Source organism: Mesoplodon bidens, assembly GCF_964165515.1.
Source record: "Mesoplodon bidens genome assembly, chromosome: 10".
Classification (NCBI taxonomy): Eukaryota; Metazoa; Chordata; class Mammalia; order Artiodactyla; family Ziphiidae; genus Mesoplodon; species Mesoplodon bidens.
The window spans coordinates 65744174-65767295 of record NC_138172.1 but is presented as its reverse complement, the minus strand read 5'-3'; the positions used below and the strand labels follow the sequence as shown (position 1 = coordinate 65767295).

The following is a 23122-nucleotide window of genomic DNA, read 5'->3' as shown; positions in this document are numbered from 1 at the left end:
AAGAGTCTGAGTTGGGAGCCAAGACTTCCGGTGCGGTTTTTCTTTACAAGTTCGTCAAGTTCTTGGATGTGAGAGCAACGAAGGTTCCGGATTGAGATCGTGCTTAAGACTTCCGATTGCCATTTGCACTTGGGTGAAGCGGTTAGAGCTGAAAGGGAAAGGCTGGAGGCAAACAATTTAACTCAAATATCTGGGAGCGATTTCGCGCCGTGCAAGACACTCCAGGACTTGTAGTTCCACTCCGGGGAACAGACTCGCCTGACAGCTGCCGGAAGTGAGGCTGCGCGGAATGGCAGCCGCTGCGACCATGGCTGCAGCCGCCCGGGAGCTGGTGTTGCGGGCCGGAGCCTCAGATATGGAGGAGGAGGAGGGGCCGCTGGTGAGAACGCAGGGTTGTTTCTCCTCCAGAGTCTCGTCCGATCTCCTCACGTCAGAAAGGCCTGGGCTGGGTGTAGGCACAAGGTTGGGAGCTCGGCTGCTACCGGTGATGCTACCCGGTTTGGCTCTCCATACACCTTCCTGGAATCGGACCTGAGCGGGGACCAGAATGGCCGAGACTCAGGTTCTGGGGCCACAATTTCAGTTAATCTCCAGATGTTTGAGCAGAATAGAGAAGCAGTGTAGAGTAACAGCTAGGAACATGGCCTCTGGAGTTAGATTGCTTGGGTTCTGATTCCATCTCTGCCACTTACACTCTGTGTGTCTTTGGGCAAGTTAACTAGTCCCTCTGTGCCATCACTTTCCACACCTATGAGATGAAGAAAATAAGACCTACTGTATAGGTTGTCGGTTAGGATTAGGCAAATGAATACAAATAAGATGGCACCTGGCATGCAGGTAAACACTGTAGGTTAGCTGACATTTCTAGAAAGGCTGGGGCTCCCCAGAGGGATGGTGATGGAACACCTGAGATAGCAGGAGTCTAGAGATCCTAAATTCAACTGCAGGTTCTGCTCTGTCCTCTGCATCTCCTAATTTTCCTCATTTGGTCACCTCCGCCCTTTCTGGGTTGCCTGTCTGCTGGTCATATTCCCTACCCATCAGCCCCAATCAGTAAGACTGAGACAATATGAGACTTTTGGAATTTTTGGACTCAGTATTTACCTATGGCTCACCAGTAAAAGTCCTTCTCCCCCACTTGAAGGGTTGGTGATTATCCCATTGTATTTTGTTCTCCCCCTTGCTTTCCCATTAACCTGTCCCTCTCCAGGAGGGTGGTCCGGGTCTTCAGGAGCCATTGCAGCTTGGAGAGTTGGACATCACCTCTGATGAATTCATCCTGGATGAAGTGGATGGTAAGTGATGGCACGGGGGCGGGGGGATGCAGTTCCTATAACCTGAGAAGCATGGGGGCTGGAAGTACTAGGGCAGGGGTTAGTGTGTGGATGTTCAGTGTGGGGATGGAGCTGTGGAGGAGCTGGATGGACCCTTATGATGAACTTCTATTTGCAGTTCACATTCAGGCGAATCTGGAGGATGAGTTAGTAAAGGAAGCTCTTAAAACGGTGAGGTTTTCCACTCTACTAATCTGTCCCTCCACTTACCCTCCCCTCAGAGAAAAGAAGAAAACAATCTCTTGCTCTTCTAATACCACCTTGGTGTCTTACTCTTTAGTCCTTCAGTGACTCTGTTCCAGCATCCCTTCACTGACTCCCTCCTGACCTGTCACGTTTCTGTCCTCCCAGGGTGTGGATCTCCGTCACTATTCAAAGCAGGTTGAGCTGGAGCTACAGCAGATTGAGCAGAAATCCATTCGGGATTGTATCCTCCAGCAGAGAAAAAGGGTGGTGTTATTAAAATGGGCATTTTGGGGGGCATGGTGCTGACAGCCCAGCTGGGGCTGCCATCTTCTCTCTGAGGTTTATGTCACCTCAGGGAGAAATTGGAGGGGTCCTGCGGGTCTCAGGATCTCCATCTCCACAGTGAGGCCCCTTGACTTTTTGTGAGTCAGATATCCAAGAGAGTGAGAACATAGCATCTCTGCACAACCAGATCACAGCCTGTGATGCTGTCCTTGAGGTTAGTAACCCTCATCATCCTGAGCCCAGATCATGGTCTCTGGGGCCTTTCTTTACGTCATCAGCCTCAGGCGGGGACAGTTAGAGTCACTTTCAGGATGACCTCAGCAGCCTTTTTTGTTGTTGCCGCTATGACTAATGTTATTTGCCAGTGACCTTTCAGTACCCTCAGACTGATAGATGCCGGAGATTTTACCAAGAAACTTGGGTGGCCCACTCGTCCCCTACCAACCCTATGGCCATTCAGTAACACTTCCACCTTCCCCCAGCGCATGGAGCAGATGTTGGGAGCTTTTCAGAGTGATCTCAGCTCCATCAGCTCTGAGATCCGGACACTGCAGGAACAGTCAGGAGCCATGAACATTCGGCTTCGAAACCGCCAGGCTGTCCGGGGGAAACTCGGGGAGCTTGTCGATGGTCTGGTGGTGCCCTCTGCTCTGGTCACGTGAGTCATCAGTTGGAAGGGGCATGATGTCTGTACCAAGTAGATGGGCTGGAGCGACCTACCCTACTTACCACATGGGTCTCCATCACGTCACTTCCAGAAACTGATGAGTGGGTTGACAGCTCTTCCTAACCTTGATGCAGGCTTTAGGCATCAAAGATTAGGAATCATCCAGGGTCGGGCATAGAGAAGGGGGTCCAAGGCTTACGTGGGTGGTGGAGGTGTGTGTGTCTAGGAACAGAAAACTTTGTACGTGTGTCCTGACTCTATGATGCAGTGTAAGAAGGGAGAAGAGACAGAGGCTGGATGCCAGGGGTATGGTTTAGAGTCTAGGGGTGTCTGGGTCTCCCTCTTCACCCATCCCACCCCTCCTTGCTCCCAAGGGCAATTCTGGAGGCACCTGTCACAGAGCCCCGGTTCCTGGAGCAGCTGCAGGAGCTGGATGCCAAGGCAGCTGCAGTCCGAGAGCAGGAGGCTAGGGGCACAGCAGCCTGTGCAGACGTCCGAGGCGTGCTCGACCGGCTCCGGATCAAGGTGGGGAGGGGGGTGGATACCCTAGAGACTACTCAAACCTGCCTCCCTGAGAAGCCCACCCTGAATTGCCCTGGCAAAGCTCACTGTAGCCTGTGCCCAAGAACTTCACCTTGCCTTTACCTGGCAGAGCTCATTCTCACATCTCTCGATTCCCCTGAAAGTCTTAAGAAATATCAAAGAGGTATTCTCTACTCTTCCTCCTCCCATATCCAACATTTGTTCCTTCCCTCAGTAATTCCCAAACAGTGAGGAGGTTGCAGCTTCATGCCCTGTGTTTGGTCCCCCATGTCTAGGCGGTGACGAAGATCCGAGAGTTCATCCTTCAGAAGATCTATTCCTTCAGAAAACCAATGACCAATTATCAGATCCCCCAGACGGCCCTGCTGAAGTACAGGTTGTCGCCCAAAGGAAGGGCTGGGGGTGGCCTCGGAGCTCTTGAGCAGCCCAGCATGATGCTGGGCATCTTGGGCCGTCAGGGAGACTGACTGGTCCCTGGCCCCTCCAGGTTTTTCTATCAGTTCCTGCTGGGCAACGAACGGGCCACCGCAAAGGAGATCAGGGACGAGTACGTGGAGACACTGAGCAAGATCTACCTGTCCTACTACCGCTCTTACCTGGGGCGGCTCATGAAGGTGCAGGTGAGGCCATGGAGGGAGAGGCAGTCCTGGGCCCCTGGGCTGGGGGGAGGGGCAGCTACGGGGCAATGGGGGACAGTATAAAAAGACATTTTTTTGTTGCACTTTGGGAAGCAATGGTTCCCAGTCCTCTCTGCTCTTTTCTCTAGTATGAGGAAGTCGCTGAGAAGGATGATCTAATGGGCGTGGAAGATACAGCCAAGAAAGATATCCTGGAGCTGAGGGGCCCTCATGCTTGGTCTGGAGAGTGAGGGGGCTTCTGGCTCCAGCCTCCAAGGCACTGCTGCTTACCTTTTTCTGTGGGACCAGAACCTTTGAGAATGTGATCAAGGCTGTGTCCTCCCTTCCCAGAAAAATGCACAAATCATCTTGACACAGAGTTTTGCATATGATGTCAGGGTGCAGAGGCTCCTTAGGGCCCATTCACCGATGTGGGGCCCCAGAACTGGGAAAGAGGGACCCTGGGGCTGTGCCTGGCTGCTGGGGGCCCCTGGAGGTCCTGAGTCTTTGACCTTCCATCACAGTTGTGATGTGACTGTTTTCCTTGACTCTGACTCTCCACGATTCTTCTCAAAGCCATCCCTCCGCAGCAGGAACACCATCTTCACCCTGGGGACCCGGGGCTCCGTCATCTCCCCCACTGAACTGGAAGCCCCCATCCTTGTGCCCCACACCGCCCAGCGGGGAGAACAGAGGGTAGGAGGAGGAGCAAGCCTTAGCCGATGGGGTGGGGGTGGGGGGGCAGGAGAACTCCGAGTACAGACCTCAGGGCAAAGCTTCCCCCACTGCAGGCCCCCGTGGGAGTCCCCTTCTCCAGTCACCCCAGTGTTCTGTGATAAGAGGGTTGGGACCATTGACTTAGGGTGTACAGAGGGGAGAGGTGGGTGATACGTCATGAGGCAGGTGTGGAGGAGGATATGGGAGCAGCAACAGCAGGTGGGGGCGGCCTCTTCTCATGCCCCCCCTCCCCCTACCTCTTCAGTACCCGTTCAGGATGCTCTTTCGCAGCCTGGACTAGGGGTAGATGGGGAGGGTCTCCTGAGTTCCCGTTACCCAGGTTTGCTGATTTCCCAGCTGTGTCCATGGACTGCTGGTACTGGGGTCCATCCCATCTCTTTTTTCTTACCCCTTCCATCCTAGTATCCTTTCGAGGCCCTCTTCCGCAGCCAGCACTATGCCCTCCTCGACAACTCTTGCCGTGAATACATTTTCATCTGTGAATTCTTTGTGGTGTCTGGCTCGGCTGCACACGACCTCTTCCACGCAGTCATGGGCCGCACGCTCAGCATGACCCAGGTGGGCTCCCTTGCTCCCGGGCTCTTAGACCTCTGTCCCTAGTTCTCATCAGCACCACAGTGAGGTCACAGCCCTGGGGTTACTGAAACCAGGATCCCTTCGTTTTAAAATGCATGAGCCACGTCCTCGCTGTGTGATTCCCCATGAAACCATCAAAGCTTGGGGTCCCGGAGGCTCCTGGGGACACACAGGTGACAGCACCTGAAAACTCAGGGGCCCCTAAACCTTGGTGCTCAGCCCTGAATTCTGCTATGATGGGCTTGTGATCTTAGATCTGCGGAGCAAGGCTGCAGGACCACCCAAGTGGCCAGTGGGCAGGGAAGGAGGGAGCATTTCCCATTTAGATCCCCTCCCCAGTGCCACGTCCCCAGGGGAGCACAGGCATCTGTCCATGGCCACTGGGAAAAGCAAAGTAACAGATACTCTCTTCCAATCCCCTGCCTGTTCCTAAATCACAGAAACACCTGGAGTCTTACCTCACTGACTGCTACGATGCCATTGCTGTTTTTCTCTGTATCCATATTGTCCTCCGATTCCGCAACATTGCAGCCAAGAGGGATGTTCCTGCCCTGGACAGGTCGCTGAGTTCTGGTCCTTGATGTCCCACTGGCCTTGAAATCTTTGGTCTTGCACCAGCCTGCCCTGACCCGTGGGCTCCTCCTGACCTGAACCATTGACCCTGTTCCCATTTGTCTGTCTAGAGGCAGTACTGCTGCTTCCAGACTCACCTTTCACACCCACTCCAGCCTCCACCAGCTATCACCCGTCGATCAGGGTTCCCGCACACACACCCTCCCCCTGGCCCCCACCCCTGGCATTCCTTGCTGGATCTCTGATTCTGATCAAGCCCACAGGTACTGGGAACAAGTGCTTGCCTTGCTGTGGCCACGGTTTGAACTGATCCTGGAGATGAACGTCCAGAGTGTCCGCAGCACTGACCCTCAGCGCCTCGGGGGGCTGGACACTCGGCCTCACTATGTGAGGGCGGGCAGGGGTAATGGGCTGTTGAAACGCAGGGCTTGAAGCCTCGCTGCAGGGGTCACCCAGGTTCACGGTTGTGTCCATAGGCCTGGCTGGACAGCTAGCCACGCTGTGTGAGGGGCAGTCTGGGAGTGTGGTCAGACTCAGGGTGGGTTTGGGCAATGTGGTGGGAGGGATTGGAGGTGGGAGTCACCCGGAGACCGGCTGGCCAGCTTCAAGGGAGTTGGGGGTTTCATGGGTTGGGCCAGGGGGTTGGCTTGATTTTTCTTCCTACCTTCTTTCTCCCAGATCACACGCCGCTATGCAGAGTTCTCCTCGGCTCTTGTCAGCATCAATCAGACGATTCCCAATGAACGGACGATGCAGCTGCTAGGCCAACTACAGGTGAGGGGCGGCTGGGAGAGGTTTCCGAGCCACAGGGCTGCTGCAGGGGGCTGGAGTGTGAGGTGGGGGCCCTTGCCTGCTCCTGTCACCTCCTCCTCTCATTTTTTCAGGTGGAGGTGGAGAATTTTGTCCTCCGAGTGGCAGCCGAGTTCTCCTCAAGGAAGGAGCAGCTTGTGTTTCTGATCAACAACTACGACATGATGCTGGGGGTGCTGATGGTACCTGAAGCCCTTTCTCCTTGTCTCCCTCCCCAGAGAATTCGGGTTCCCCCCACTGCTCCATTACCTCCATGAGGGCAAAGATTATGCTGGCTCTGTTTGGTGTTTTATTCTTGCAGACTGGCACAGCGTCTGGCTACGTACAGTAAATGTGGGGAGAAGGGGTATTCTGACGTGAAGGGCAGCTTCTCCCCAAACTTGAGATTTCCCTCCGTCTTCCCTTAGGAGCGGGCTGCGGATGACAGCAAGGAGGTTGAAAGTTTCCAACAGCTGCTCAATGCTCGGACACAGGTAGGGGTGTGGGGAAGAGGAAAGGGGTAGTCCCATGTGCTGTTTAGTTCAGAGAGAGAGAGAGAGAGAGAGAGAGAGAGAGAGTGTGTGTGTGTGTGTGTGTGTAGAGGCCGTTAGCAGACTCCAGATACACAGAATTGGAATTGTTATAACTCTTGGTTCACAGCATGCTGTCATTATTGGTCTATTTTATTTTCTTTTGTATTTTTTTGTTTTTTTGCCGTACGTGGGCCTCTCACTGTTGTGGCCTCTCCCATTGCGGAGCACAGGCTCTGGACGCGCAGGCTCAGCGGCCATGGCTCACGGGCGCAGCCGCTCCGCGGCATGTGGGATCTTCCCGGTTCGGGTCACAAACCCGTGTCCCTTGCGTCGGCAGGCGGGCTCTCAACCACTGCGCTACCAGGGAAGCCCTTCTTTTGTATTTTTTTAATGATATAGACATCCATGAACCTACCACACACCTTGGCAATAAACCCCACCCCATCACCCTGCGTCTCACATAGAAGCACCTCTTGACCTAAATGTTGTCTTTATCATGACCTGGCTTTTAAAAATACAGCCATAGGGACTTCCCTGGTGGTCCAGTGGTTAGGACTCTGCGCTTCCACTGCAGGGGGCACGAGTTTGATCCCTGGTTGGGGAACTAAGATTCCACATACCGCATGGTGTGGCCAAAAAAAAAATAGAGCTATAGGCATGCCAAAACAGTAACTATTTGGTTTTGGGTTTGAGTGCCATAAAAGCGAGAATCACAGGATTATTTCATGCGTAATTTTTCTAGTATCGTCCTGTTATGACATATGGCTGTAGCTCATTCTTTTTCACTGCAATATAATGTTACATTGTGTGAATATAACAGAGGACATTTGGATTATTTCCAGTTTCTTGCTCCTGTGAGCATTGTTTTATGAACAATTATGTCTTTTAGCACACATAGATATATCAAAAGTTTTATCAAGAATCTCTCTTGGGGCTTCCCTGGTGGCGCAGTGGTTGAGAGTCTGCCTGCCGATGCAGGGGACACGGGTTCGTGCCCCAGTCCGGGAAGATCCCACATGCCGCGGAGCGGCTGGGCCCGTGAGCCATGGCTGCTGAGCCTGTGCGTCCAGAGCCTGTGCTCCGCAACGGGAAAGGCCACAACAGTGAGAGGTCCGCGTATCACAAAAAGGAAAAAAAAAAAAAAAAAAGAATCTCTCTTGGAAGTAGGAGTAGCCTTGCTGCATCTAGAGAATGCTAGTATTCAACTTTATGAGACAATGCCAAATTGCTTTCCTAAGTGATGGGACCAGTTTATTCCTTACCTGAAATGTATAAGAATTTTCAATGAGTCATATTTTCTCCAACATACAATAGATCAGACTATCTTTGCCTTTCTGGTAGGTGTCTCACTGGGAGCTTGATTTGCATTTTCCTGATTACTAATGAGATTGAGCATCATTTCAAATGTTAAGTAACCATACAAATTTTTCTTTTCTGTAAAATGTCTGTTATAGCATTTGACCTTTTAAAACTTGGGCTGTTTGTGTTTTTCTTATTGATTTATAAGAGTTTTTAATACATTTACCTACTAATCTTTTGTTGATTGTATAGGTTGCAGATACCTTTCAGGAGGTGTTTTATCTTTTAACTTTTTTTTTTAATTTAATTTTATTTAAAGAAATTTTTTTGCCTGCTCTGCGAGGCTTGTGGGATCTTAGTTCCCTGACCAGGGATCAGACCCAGGCCCTCGGCAGTGAAAGTGCGGAGTCCTAACCTCTGGACTGCCAGGGAATTCCCCTTTTTACTTTTTCTATGTTGTCTTATGATGAACAGAAATTTCTAATTGTAACTTGATGAATTTAATAATCCTTATTTTTGTGTCTTGTTTAAGGAATCCCTAATTACCCCAAAGTCAGAAAAATATTATACTGCATTTTCTTCTTAATATTGTAGAATTTTGCTTTTTACTTTTAAGCCCTAAATTTATCTAGAATTGATTTTTGTGTATGATGTGAGGTAGGAAACTAATTATTTTCTATTTGGAAAATGATTGGCCTAGAACCATTTATAGGAAGTCCCTTTCTTTCCCCATTTGATCTGTAGTCCTGTCTCTGTCACACAGGAAAACTCCACAAACATGTGCCTCTTGCCTCTAGTCTATTCCATTGATCAATTTGTCTACCCTGCAAAACAGTTTTAATTATTATGCTTTTAGGACAAATTCTCCTACCTTCTTTTTTGTTTGTTTTGTTTTGTTTCTGGTGGCACCATGCAGCTTGTGGGATCTTAGTTCCGCAACCAGGGATTGAACCCATGTCCCTGCAATGGAAGTGCCGAGTCGTAACCACTGGACTGCCAGGGAATTCCCTCTCCTACCTTCTTTTTCATCATTATCTTGAGTATTATTGGCCTTTTGATTTTTCATGTAAATTTTATGATCAGCTTATAAGTTTTCAAAAAAGCTCATTAATGATTTTGAATGTAGTTGCATTGATCAGTTTACAAGAATTGATACTTTTTGATATTGAAACTTCCCATCCAGGAACATGGCCCCTCTCTACATTTTTTTTTTTTTTTTTTTTTTTTTTTTTGCGGTACGCTGGCCTCTCACTCTTGTGGCCTCTCCCGTTGCGGAGCACAGGCTCCGGACGCGCAGGCTCAGCGGCCATGGCTCACGGGCCCAGCCGCTCCGCGGCATGTGGGATCTTCCCGGATCGGGGCACGAGCCCGTGTCCCCTGCATCGGCAGGCGGACTCTCAACCACTGCGCCACCAGGGAAGCCCACTCTCTACATTTTAAAATATATTCTTTAATGTCTTTTGATAACCTTTTATAATTTTCAGCCCAAAGATATTGCAAATCTTTTGTTAGAATTGCTCCTAGGTAGGTGTAATATGTAGCTTTAGTCCTACTAGGAATACATAAATCCTTCCCAATTCTTTACCTTTAATTTCTTACGTCTTTGATCTTTTACTCTTCTGGCCAGGACCTCTATGACAGTTTAATAGTTGAATAATATCCTGTTCCTGAGTTTAAAAGAAATGCTTTTATCATTTTCTCATTAAGAGTAACGTAGATGTAGGTTTTTTTGTAGATGCCCTTTATCAGGTTAAGAAAATTCCTTTTAATCACTCTTGCGCTAAGAGTTTTTATCATAGTTTTTCCTACTAGAAATAAATCTACATTTATTTAGGGATAATTACTAAGAATAATACTAGGAATTACTAGAAATAATAACTACATTTTTTTTCTCTCTAACTGTTTGGACTTTATTCTTTTAGGATTTGTCCTTTAAATAAACTGTTGTTCCTTAAATATTGTCTTTTAAAAAAGAAATTTACTTGTTTGAAGTGGTGTGTAGAAATGCTGTTGATTTTTGTACATGGATTATATAGCCAGCCACTTTCCTAAATTCTTTCTTTTTTTTAAGTATCATTTTAACTTTATTTTTACTTTTTTAAACTTATTTATTTATATTTGGCTGTGCCGGGTCTTCATCGCTGCGTGGAGGCTTTTGCGGTCTTTCTCTGGTTGCGGCGAGCAGGGGCTACTCTTTGTTGCGGTGCGCGGGCTTCTCACTGCGGTGGCTTCCCTTGTTGTGGAGCACGGTCTCTAGTCGCGCGGACTTCAGTAGTTGAGGCACTCGGGCTCCATAGTTGCAGCTCATGGGCTTAGTTGCTCTGCGGCATGTGGGATCTTACTGGACGAGGGATCGGACCCGTGTCCCCTACATTGGCAGGCGGATTCTTAACCACCTCGCCAGCAGGGAAGTCCCCTAATTTATTTATAATAATATTTTTGGAGGTGTGTGTGTGTTTCTTTGTAGGCATTCATCATCTCTGAGTTGTGACAGTTTTATTTTTTCTTTTCTGATCCCTATGTATTTAATTTCTCTATGTCTTTATTCTCTTACTGCACTGGCTAGTACCTCCAGTACAAAGCTGAACGGTTGAATAGAAGTGGTGATAGTGAGAACGCTTATCTCTTCCTAATTTTAAAAAGAGTGCTTTCATCATTTCCGCATTAAGAGTACTGTTGTTGTAGGTTTTTTATAGATATCCTTTATCAGGTGAAGAAAATTCCTTTCAATCTCTAGTATGCCAAAAGTTATTAGTTTTTAAAAAATCATGAATGGGTATTGAATTTTTAATCAAGAATGTGTGCTTTTTCTGCATATATTGAGATAATCGTTTATTTAAGTTTTAAAAAATCTATTATATCATGGGTGGGATAAATTAGGATTTTGGAATTAAGATACACACAACTATATATAAAATAAACAGCAAGGGCCTACTGTATAGAACAGGGAACTATATTCAATATCTTGTAATAACCTATAATGGACAAGAATCTGAAAAAGAATGTATATATCTATCTGTATATATATCTATATCTGAATCACTTTGCTATACACCTGAAAGTATCACAATGTTGTAAATCAACTATACTTCAATTTAAAAAAATCTACTGTGTGGTATATTACATTTGTAGATTTTAGAATGTTAAACCATTCTGGATTTGGTCTAATTCATGTGGAATTTTTGCTTCACTGTGCAGAAGTGAGATTGGCCTGTGATATTCTTTTCTTATACTGTACTTGTGTGGTGTTGGTACCAAAGTCATACTGGATTTGTAGAAGAAGGTGGGAAGGAAGTATTTCTTCATTCTTTTTATTCTGAAAGAGTTTGAGATTGAAATGATCTCTTCCTTGGAAGTATCTTAGAACTTGCCAGCACAAACATCCAGGAAGATTTAAAACTATGAAATTCCTGGGCTTCCCTGGTGGCGCAGTGGTTAAGAGTCCGCCTGCCAACGCAGGGAACATGGGTTCGAGCCCTGGTCCGGGAAGATCCCACATGCCGCGGAGCAGCTAAGCCCCCTCGCCACAACTCCTGAAGCCCGTGTGTGTCCTAGAGCCTGTGCCCCGCAACAAGAGAAGCCACCGCAATTAGAAGCCCGCGCACCGCAACGAAGAGCAGCCCCCACTCGCCGCAACTAGAGAAAGCCCGCGCACAGCAATGAAGACCCAACGCAGCCAAAAATAAATAAATAAATTAATTAATTTTAAAAAAATTGTGGCACTGCCATTTAAAAAAAAAACAACTATGAAATTCCCACTAAGTACTCCTTTTATTGAGTTCTGTAGGTTTGAATATGTAGCATTTTTATTATTCAGTTCTAAGAATTTTTATATTTCAATCATTTCTTCTTCAATCCATGAGATTTTTTAGAGGAGTGTTTTAAAATTTCCAAAAGTAGCTTTTTAATTTATCTTTTTGTTATGAATGTCTAACTTAATTGCATTGTGGATGGAGAATGTGGCCTTTTGGTACTGAAAATTTGAAATTTAAAAACTTTTTGAAATTTGTTTATATTTGCTTTGGCCTAGGACACGATCAACTTTTGTAAATGTTCCATTTTTTTTTTAATTTTTAAATTTTTAAAAATTTGTTTATTTGGCTGCACCGGTTCTTAGTTGCAGCATGTGGGATCTAGTTCCCTGACCAGGGATCGAACCCAGGGCCCGTGCATTGGGAGTGCAGAGTCTTAGCCACTGGACCACCAGGGAAGTCCCCCATGTATGTTTAAGAAGATTGTGTATTCTTTGATTGTCAGATGTGGAAATCAAGCTCTTTAATTCTGCTTTTCACATCACCTATATCTTTACTGATTTTTTTTTGTCTACTTATCAGTAGTTGAGAGATGTTTTGAAATTCATAAGTTTATCAGTTTTTCACTGCAGTTTTTTTTTTAACATCTTTATTGGAGTATAATTGCTTTACAATGGTGTGTTAGTTTCTGCTTTATAACAAAGTGAATCAGCTATACATATACATATATCCCCATATCTCTTCCCTCTTGCATCTCCCTCCCTCCCATCCTCCCTAACCCACCCCTCTAGGTGGTCACAAAGCACTGAGCTGATCTTCCTGTGCTATGCGGCTGCTTCCCACTAGCTATCAGTTTTACATTTGGTAGTGTATATATGTCCATGTCACTCTCTCACTTTGTCCCAGCTTACCCTTCCCCCTCCCTGTGTCCTCAAGTCCATTCTCTAGTAGGTCTGTGTCTTTATTCCCGTCCTGCCCCTAGGTTCTTCGTGACCATTTTTTTTTTTTTAGATTCCATATATATGTGTTAGCGTACGGTATTTGTTTTTCTCTTTCTGACTTCACTCTGTATAACAGACTCTAGGTCCATCCACCTCACTACAAATAACTCAATTTCGTTTCTTTTTATGGCTGAGTAATATTCCATTGTATATATGTGCCACAGCTTCTTTATCCATTCATCTGTTGATGGACACTTAGGTTGCTTCCATATCCTGGCTATTGTAAATAGAGCTGCAATGAACATTGTGGTATGATTCTTTTTGAATTATGGTTTGCTCAGGGTATATGCCCAATAGTGGGATTGCTGGGTCATATGGTAGTTCTATTTTTAGTTTTTTAAGGAACCTCCATACTGTTTTCTCCATAGTGGCTGTATCAATTTACATTCCCACCAACAGTGCAAGAGGGTTTGCTTTGCTCCACACCCTCTCCAGCATTTATTGTTTGTAGACTGTTTGATGATGGCCATTCTGACTGGTGTGAGATGATATCTCATTGTTTTGATTTTGATTTTCATTTCTCTAATGATTAATGATGTTGAGCATTCTTTCATGTGTTTGTTGGTAATCTGTATATCTTCTTTGGAGAAATGTCTGTTTAGGTCTTCTGCCCATTTTTGGATTGGGTTGTTTGTTTTTTTGATATTGAGCTGCATGAGCTGCTTGTAAATTTTGGAGATTAATTTGTCAGTTGCTTCATTTGCAAATATTTTCTCGCATTCTGAGGGTTGTCTTTTTGTCTTGTTTATGGTTTCCTTTGCTGTGCAAAAGCTTTTAAGTTTCATTAGGTCCCATTTGTTTATTCTTGGTTTTATTTCCATTTCTCCAGGAGGTGGGTCAAAAAGGATCTTGCTGTGATTCATGTCATAGAGTGTTCTGCCTATGTTTTCCTCTAAGAGTTTTATAATGTCTGGCCTTACATTTAGGTCTTTGATCCATTTTTAGTTTATTTTTGTGTATGGTGTTAGGGAGTGTTCTACTTTCATTCTTTTACATGTAGCTGTCCAGTTTTCCCAACAACACTTATTGAAGCGGCTGTCTTTTCTCCACTGTATATCCTTGCCTCCTTTGTCATAGATTAGTTGACCATAGGTATGTGGGTTTATCTCTGGGCTTTCTATCCTGTTCCATTGATCTATATTTCTGTTTTTGTGCCAGTACCATATTGTCTTGATTACTGTAGCTTTGTCGTATAGTCTGAAGTCAGGCAGTCTGATTCCTCCAGCTCTGTTTTTTTCCCTCAAGACTGCTTTGGCTATTCGGGGTCTTTTGTGTCCCCAAACAAATTTTAAGATTTTTTTGTTCTAGTTCTGTAAAAAATGCCATTGGTAATTTGATAGGGATTGCATTGAATCTGTAGATTGCTTTGGGTAGTATAGACATTTTCACAATATTGATTCTTCCAATCCAAGAACATGGTATATCTCTCCATCTGTTTGTATCGTCTTTAATTTCTTTCATCAGTGTCTTTTAGTTTTCTGCATACAGGTCTTTTGTCTCCCTAGGTAGGTTTATTCCTAGGTTTTTTTTTGGGGGGGGTGGGTACGTGGGCCTCTCACTGTTGTGGCCTCTCCCGTTGCGGAGCACAGGCTCCGGACACGCAGGCTCAGCGGCCATGGCTCACGGGCCCAGCCGCTCCGGGGCATATGGGATCTTCCTGGACCCGTGTCCCCTGCATCGGCAGGCGGACTCTCAACCACTGCGCCACCAGGGAAGCCCTATTCCTAGATATTTTATTCTTTTTGTTACAGTGGTAAATGGGAGTGTTTCCTTAATTTCTCTTTCAGATTTTTCATCATTAGTGTACAGGAATGCAAAAAATTTCTGTGCATTAATTTTGCCTCCTGCAACTTTACCAAATTCATTGATTAGCTCTAGTAGTTTTCTGGTGGCATCTTTAGGATTCTCTATGTATAGTATCATGGCATCTGCAAACAGTGACAGTTTTACTTCTTCTTTTCCAGTTTGTATTCCTTTTATTTCTTTTTCTTCTCTGATTACCGTGGCTAGGACTTCCAAAACTATGTTGAATAATAGTGGTGAGAGTGGACATCCTTGTCTTGTTCCTGATCTTAGAGGAAATGCTTTCAGTTTTTCACCATTGAGAATGATGTTTGCTGTGGGTTTGTCATAAATGGCCTTTATTATGTTGAGGTAGGTTCCCTCTATGCCCACTTTCTGGAGAGTTTTTATCATAAATTGGTGTTGAATTTTGGCAAAAGCTTTTTCTGCATCTATTGAGATGATCATATGGTTTTTCTTCAGTTTTTTAATATGGTATATCACATTGATTGATTTGCGTATATTGAAGAATCCTTGCATCCCTGGGATAAATCCCATTTGATCATGGTGTATGATCCTTTTAATGTGTTGTTGGATTCTGTTTGCTAGTATTTTGTTGAGGGTTTTTGCATCTATATTCATGAGTGATATTGGTCTGTAATTTTCTTTTTTTGTAGTATCTTTGTCTGGTTTTGGTATCAGGGTGATGGTGGCCTCATAGAATGAGTTTGGGAGTTTTCCTTCCTCTGCAATTTTTTGGAAGAGTTTGAGAAGGATGGGTGTTAGCTCTTCTCTAAATGTTTGATAGAATTCACCTGTGAAGGCACCTGGTCCTGGACTTTTGTTTGTTGGAAGGTTTTTAATCACAGTTTCAATGTCATTACTTGTGATTGGTCTGTTCATATTTTCTATTTCTTCCTGGTTCAGTTGTTGAAGGTTATACCTTTCTAAGAATTTGTCCATTTCTTCCACGTTGTCCATTTTACTGGCATAGAGATGCTTGTAGTAGTCTCTTAGGATGCTTTGTATTTCTGTGGTGTCTGTTGTAACTTCTCCTTTTTCATTTCTAATTTTATTGATTTGAGTCCTCTCCCTCATTTTTTTGATGAGTCTGGCTAATGGTTTATCAATTTTGTTTATCTTCTCAAAGAACCAGCTTTTAGTTTTATTGATCTTTGCTATTATTTTCTTTGTTTCTATTTCATTTATTTCTGCTCTGATCTTTATGATTTCTTTCCTTCTACTATCTTTGGGTTTTGTTTGTTCTTCTTTCTCTAGTTCCTTTAGGTGTAAGGTTAGATTGTTTACTTGAGATGTTTGTTGTTTCTTGAGGTAGGATTGTATTGCTATAAACTTCCCTCTTAGAACTGCTTTTGCTGCATCCCATAGGTTTTGGATCATCGTGTTTTCATTGTCATTTGTCTCTAGGTATTTTTTGATTTCCTCTTTGATTTCTTCAATGATCTCTTGGTTATTTTGTAACGTATTGTTTAGCCTCCATGTGTTTGTGTTTTTTACGTTTTTTTCCCCTGTAATTGATTTCTAATCTCAGCGTTGTGGTCAGAAAAGATGCTTGATATGATTTCAATTTTCTTAAATTTACTGAGGCTTGATTTGTGACCCAAGATGTGATCTATCCTGGAGAATGTTCTGTGCGCACTTGAAAAGAAAATGTAATCCACTGTTTTTGGATGGAATGTCCTATAAATATCAATTAAATCTATCTGGTCTGTTGTGTCATTTAAAGCTTGTGTTTCCTTATTAATTTTCTGTTTGGATGATCTGTCCATTGGTGTAAGTGAGGTGTTAAAGTCCCCCACTATTGTTGTGTTACTGTCGATTTCCTTTTTTATAGCTGTTAGCAGTTAGTTGCCTTATGTATTGAGGTGCTCCTATGTTGTGTGCATATATATTTATAATTGTTACATCTTCTTCTTGGATTGATCCCTTGATCATTATGTAGTGTCCTTCCTTGTCTCTTGTAACAATCTTTAATTTAAAGTCTATTTTATCTGATATGAGTATTGCTACTCCAGCTTTCTTTTGATTTCCATTGGCATGGAATATCTTTTTCCATCCCCTCACTTTCGGTCTGTATGTTTCCCTAGGTCTGAAGTGGATCTCATATATATGAGATATATATGGATATATATATGGATATATATATATGGATATATATATATATATATATATATATGGATCTTGTTTTTGTATCCATTCAGCAAGCCTATATCTTTTGGTTGGAGCATTTAATCCATTCATGTTTAAGGTAATTATCGATATGTATGTTCCTATGACCATTTTCTTAATTGTTTTGGGTTTGTTTTTGTAGGTCCTTTTCTTTTTTTTGTGTTTCCCATTTAGAGAAGTTCCTGTAGCATTTGTTGTAGAGCTGGTTTGGTGGTGCTGAATTCTCTTAGCTTTTGCTTGTCTGTAAAACTTTTGATTTCTCCATCGAATCTGAATGAAATCCTTGCTGGGTGGAGTAATCTTGCTTGTAGGTTCTTCCCTTTCATCACTTTAAGTATGTCATGCCACTCCCTTCTGGCTTGTAGAGTTTCTGCTGAGAAATCAGCTGTTAACCTTATGGGAGTTCCATTATATGTTATTTGTCATTTTTCCCTTGCTGCTTTCAATAATTTTTCTTTGTCTTTAATTTTTACCAATTTGATTACTATGTGTATTGGCATGTTTCTCCTTGGGTTTATCCTGTATGGGACTCTCTGCACTTCCTGGACTTGGGTGGCTATTTCCTTTGCCATGTTAGGGAACTTTTTGATTATAATCTCTTCAAATATTTTCTCTGGTCCTGTCTGTCTCTCTTCTCTTTCTGGGACCCCTGTAATGTGAATGTTGTTGCGTTTAATGTTGTCCCAGAGGTCTCTTAGGCTGTCTTCATTTCTTTTCATTCTTTTTTCTTTATTCTGTTCCACAGCAGTGAATTCCACCTTTCTGTCTTCCAGGTCACTTACCCGTTCTTCTGCCTCAGTTATTCTGGTATTGATTCCTTCTAGTGTATTTTTCGTTTCAGTTATTGTATTTTTCATCTCTGTTTGTTTGTTCTTTAATTCTTCTATGTCTTTGTTAAACATTTCTTGCATCTTCTCGATCTTTGCCTCCATTCTTTTCCGAGGTCCTGGATCATCTTCACTGTCATTATTCTGAATTCTTTTTCTGGAAGGTATCCTATCTCCATTTCATTTAGTTGTTTTTCTGGGGTTTTATCTTGTTGCTTCATCTGGTACATAGCCCTGTGCCTTTTCATCTTGTCTATCTTTCTGTGAATGTGGTCTTTGTTCCTCCTGCTGCAGGATTATAGTTCTTCTTGCTTCTACTCTATTTCTGTTTTGTAGACAGGTTCATTTGTGCCATATTAGATTCCACAAAAGATTTTATTTTTAAGTGGAAGTAGTTTATTTTTAAATGGAATAAGAGTTTCATTTTCACCTTACCAGATTTTACTGTTTGGGTTGGGTGTTTTATTTTTGTGTTTTTTCTTTTTCCTTTTCGTATTTTAATTCCTCCCTTCCATTGTTTTTTACTTGTTTGTTTGCTTTTTCATTTTAACTCTGTGTTTTGGGAAATTTCAAATGTACATGCTATGTAGAGGATAGCATGGTGAACTCCCAGGGGCCATCACAGATCTTCAACCAATAACAACTCACAGACAGTTTTGTTTCATCTGTATCAACACTCACTGTTCATCCTCCTCCCACCCGTCCCCCCCACCCACAGTGATTTTGAATTTTAAAAGTTTTTTTTTTTTTTGGTCTGCATTGGGTCTTCGTTGCTGTGCGTGGGCTTTCTCTAATTGTGGCGAGCGGGGGTACTTTTCATTGTGGTGCGTGGGCTTCTCATTGTGATGGCTTCTCGTTGCTGAGCATGGGCTCTAGGCGCACGGGCTTCAGTAGTTGTGGCGCTCAGGCTCAGTAGTTGTGGCGCACGCGCTTAGTTGCTTCACGGCATGTGGAATCTTCCCAGACCAGGGATCGAACCCATGTCCCCTGCATTGGCAGGCAGATTCTTAACCACTGTGCTACCAGGGAAGTCCCTGAATTAAATTCTGTACATCCCTATCACTTCATCTATATCAGGATGTGTTTTAAAAACCACAATACTTTATCACACTTAAAAAAAATGATCACTTCAGGGAGTTCCCTGGCGGTCTAGTGGTTAGGATTTGGCGCTTTCACTACAGTGGCCCAGGGTCAATCCCTGGTCGAGGAACTGAGATCAGCCGTGTGGTGCGGCCAAAAAAAGAAAAAAACCACTCTCAAAATAGCCAGTATTCAGGTATCCCCAGTTATCTCATAAAAGTGGTTCAAGTCAGGATCCATATGCATCCATACATGTCTCTCTTTTTTTTTTCACATGTCTCTTTTTAATCTATAGATTTCCCTTCCATCTTACCCCCCTGCCCCACTCTGCAATTTATTTGTGGAAGAAATTGAGTCATTTGTCATGTAGAATGATGTACAGTCTGGATTTTGCTGACTGCATTCTGTGGCATGCCTAAACTGTTCCTCTTTTCCCATAAATGTGTAATTCGATGGAAAGGCTTGATCAGGTTCCAATTAGATGTTTTTTACAAGGCTATTTGAGAGGTAGTGGTGTGTACTTCTATCAGGGGCACATAATGTCTTCTTGGCTCTCTTTTTGCCAGTAGCATCAATGATCACTGCCTAGACCATTAGATTTCTATACTTATCAGTGTCTCAAAAATTTCCATCTCCTTATCTGTCTGTGCTGCATTCTGAGTCAGTTCTTTAATTATAAATTCCAATTTGCTCTATCATGCTTCCAGATATTTCTAATCTGTGATTTAGCCAGTTGACTCTAAAAAAATTTTTAAATCATTTCTTTAAAATTCCATTTTGCTTCAAGTCTTTCCATTCCTAATCTTGTTAATTGGTCATGTTTGTGTCTGTACCTTTAACTTCTTTGAACAGTTTTTACAGAATGTACAGCTGCTCTGTATCTGACAGTTCTAACATTGGCAGTCTTTGGAGGTCTAAGTCCATTGCTTATTGTCTGTGCTGACTCTCGTGGTAGCTTGCTTTCTTCTGTGACTGGTGATCTTTGAGTCCTTTTCTTGGTCTTAAGCAGTCATAGGGGCCTAAATTGGGATCGAGGGGATTTCAGAGAAGATTTGCCTCTCCTTTTGCAATAGCTGAAAGATGCTGTCCACCTGGGTCTACATTGGCACCTCTTTGAGGCTCATGTGAGAGACCAGGCTCAGCATCCCCACTCAAGGCTAGCATCAGGCTTAGCTTCCCGATAGCAGAGTTGCCATGGCCACTTGCCTTCTGGTAGCCCTGCCTCTCCCAGTTGTCCACTTCTCTGGTTCCAGCCCTCTGCTCCCAGCTCAATTTTTTTCAAATGTAATTTAAAAAAATTTTTTTGAGGAGGGTAATCCTTGGAGATTTCTCCTTTCTTGTGAGACTGGCAGTGTCTTAAAGTATATGACCTTTGCAGAGTTTAGCTGTTCTGTTATGGGAGTTTTCTAAGGACCAAGTTGGGCATGATGCCAGAATTGGGGAAAATCTGCCGACACCAGTAAACTCAACTCTGTATGTGTGTATGTTTCTACAGGAATTCATTGAAGAATTGCTGTCTCCCCCCTTTGGGGGTCTGGTGGCATTTGTGAAGGAAGCTGAGGCTTTGATTGAGCGTGGACAAGCTGAACGACTTCGAGGGGAAGAAGGTCTGAGGATGGGGTGGTTGTGATGGGGTCAGTGGAAAGGTGAACGGAAAAGAAAAATTCAAGGATGCAGATTACATGGGGAGGGTGTCGAGCAGGAGAGTGTGTTGGGAGAACACTAGGAAAGCGGGCTTGCATGGTGAGGATGGCTATGCCTTGGGGAGGACTTAGAGGGATCAAATATCACTTAGCCATGATCTCTTTCCTCCTACTCTCAGCCCGTGTTACTCAGCTAATCCGTGGCTTTGGTAGTTCCTGGAAATCGTCGGTGGAGTCTCTGAGTCAGGATGTAATGCGGAGTTTCACCAACTTCAAAAATGGAACCAGTATCATCCAGGTGACCTGCAGTTCCCAGTCCCCACTCCCACCCCACCCCACCCCATCACTGATTTTCCCCCCTCTTTTCTCTGGGCTCAGATTCATACAAGTGACCCTTGATCTTCAACTACCAGCTGTGCCCAAACTTCTGGATGAGCCCTAACCTGACTCCTAATCATCGTCCTTAGCACCACCCCACCTCTCATCCCTCTGTGACTTTCTCTGAGCAGGGAGCGCTGACCCAACTGATCCAGCTCTATCATCGCTTCCACCGGGTGCTGTCTCAGCCGCAGCTCCGAGCCCTGCCTGCCCGGGCCGAGCTCATCAACATCCACCACCTCATGGTGGAGCTCAAGAAGCACAAGCCCAACTTCTGATGCGCCGGACCCTGGGAGCCGCCAGCCCTCTCCATGGACTTCTGTGCCCCATCCCATACCCTTCTTCAGCTGGGGGCCCCCTTCCAGTTCTTCCCTTGCCTCCCAGGTCCTTGACATGCCTCACCCTTCCTTCATTCCCAGGACCCTGCCTCATCAGGATAAGCTGAATCCCTTTCGCTTTCAGAATCTCCCATGTCTTCAGGTTTCCCAGGACCACTTCCTCCTGGGCTTCCAAAATGACCTTTATTATTTTTCCAGTTTTGTCATTCCTCTCTTTCCCTCCACTGCCCCACCCCCAGGGCTTTTTTTCTTCTTCCAGTAAAACCTTCTGGTTCACTGAGCTCTTGTCACCATGTTATGAGGTGTGAAGCCTCGACTTTTCGAATTGGTGTGGCAAGGGGAGACTGCCTCATAATGGTTGATTTTTTTTTCTTTTCCCTCAAAGTGAGTTCTTTTCTGTAGCTTTTTGACTTAAGATCTCAGCAACTTTAACACTAACCAGTCCCCTCCTGGCTTGAGAGTTACACCAAGGTCAGTCTGCAGAAAACAATAAATATTTAACATGACATAACACTGTTTTCCCATTTCTTTTCTCCTTCCTCCTGGGGCCTTCAAGTAGCCCCATCTCTGCTCCAGGGTCACCTTTGCTCTCTGACTACCTCCTGGGCCTACATCCCTTCTGGTGGGTGTCCAGAAAATAGGGGCACACGGTTACCTCTCACCTCTAGCTACCTCAGGCCAAAAGAGTGGCTGTAGTGCTTTTAGGGTGGAGACTGTGTCATGAGTAACCAGCCTGGTGGAGGAAATGGCCCTGGTTAAGATGGCAGATGCATCAAGGGCTGTGCCACCTTGGGCACTGTCCAACGTGTGCCTTGGCTCCCTGACACCGACACCAGCTCTCTTTGCCTCCTGCCTCCTCAGGCTGACCCTGGGATTGCCTCCTCTCCTTCAGCGTCAGCTCCCTAGCTCCTCTGGTGTGGTTGTCACAGCCACTTGCTAGAGGGCTGCGGTAGCCACACCACTGGGGCATTAGTAGGCCAGGTTTGCAATGTGACCATCTCATCCATTTCTACGACTCGGCGCCTGCCTGCTGCCGCTGCCTGTACAGCTCGTTTGAACTCAGACTCTAGACTGGGGAGACATGGGGGCGCCTTAAGTCCTAAGGGGGAAGGCTTGGGCAGGCAGGGGAAAATGGTAATTTGGCGACGCTTCCTCCGCCCCTATGGCCTAATCATTCCCTCCCAGCCCCCGCTTCAGCACTCTGGATGCAGGCCCAGCCCGCCTGCGGAGGCAGAGAGAATAAGAGTCCAAAGGGGTCCCGCGTGTGGCCCAAGCGCGGGTGGCTGAAAGCGAGGACCGCGCATAGCGAGGCAGAGCTGGACCGGTTTCTGCCGGCGGGCCCTGCCGATTGGCTGCCGCTGGAGGGGGCGTGGCAGGGTCGCTTTCTCCGGCTCCCGCCGTTTTGGGGTTCCGCCCCATCTCTGAGAGCAGCTCTCTGATTGGCTTTGGGACCCATATCTCTGAGCTTCAGTCTCAAGGACTGAAGAGCCGGGGAGGGTGCAGAGATGTTGGGGACTGAGGGCGGCTCCTGACTGGCTCAGACGCCTCAGGGGCGGAACCAGGATAGTGTCCTTAACTAACCTCACCCGGTGTCACCACCACTTTCCCCCTCCACTCGGCGTTCTTCCAGGTTTACCCTGCCTGACTCTTCGCCCCAGACATTCCCTGAGGCCTGCTCAGTGCTGGGCGGTGGTGTGCTGGGCTCTGGGGGACCGCGAGCTCACCGCCGGGCGCCTCCACCTTCCTGTCCCGTTACTACCCCCCAATCCCACCACCACCAGGGGGATCCAGATATTCTCACATTTGACCTGATTCCTGCCCCAGCTCGAGGAGCACAGAAGGGCCCAGGATATGGGACTTGGGACTAGGGAGACATAGGCTGCTTTGACAGGGCGGTTTCTCAGAGAAGGGGGTCTCTGGATATCCCACGAGGGAGATTCCCGAGACAGGTGTCTTCATCGAAGGTCAACTAATACTCCACTGGGAGAAGG

At 45.5% G+C, this 23122-nt stretch overlaps 1 protein-coding gene across 1 annotated transcript; it reads left to right on the top strand.

The window, feature by feature from the left end:
• Positions 1-55: 55 nt before the first annotated feature.
• On the top strand, positions 56-21642 carry VPS52 (VPS52 subunit of GARP complex). The gene is made up of 20 exons (XM_081247307.1): positions 56-379; positions 1211-1295; positions 1453-1505; positions 1686-1761; positions 1952-2019; positions 2288-2463; positions 2847-2997; positions 3291-3391; positions 3503-3635; positions 3782-3839; positions 4195-4328; positions 4773-4928; positions 5387-5505; positions 5783-5906; positions 6198-6293; positions 6404-6511; positions 6737-6802; positions 20268-20379; positions 20595-20713; positions 20925-21642. Exons 1-20 carry the CDS (start codon positions 290-292, stop codon positions 21069-21071), a joined length of 2172 nt encoding a protein of 723 aa, XP_081103433.1. The 5' UTR covers positions 56-289; the 3' UTR covers positions 21072-21642.
• The last annotated feature ends 1480 nt before the right edge of the window (positions 21643-23122 follow it).

What these genes read in the sequence shown, in the direction of transcription:
- VPS52 (XM_081247307.1), top strand. Translation starts at nt 290, where the DNA reads ATGGCAGCCGCTGCGACCATGGCTGCAGCCGCCCGGGAGCTGGTGTTG. An exon ending in CATCCTGGATGAAGTGGATG is followed by an intron (nt 1,296 to 1,452) that starts GTAAGTGATGGC and finishes TTCTATTTGCAG; the next exon opens with TTCACATTCAGGCGAATCTG. An exon ending in TCGACCGGCTCCGGATCAAG is followed by an intron (nt 2,998 to 3,290) that starts GTGGGGAGGGGG and finishes CCCCATGTCTAG; the next exon opens with GCGGTGACGAAGATCCGAGA.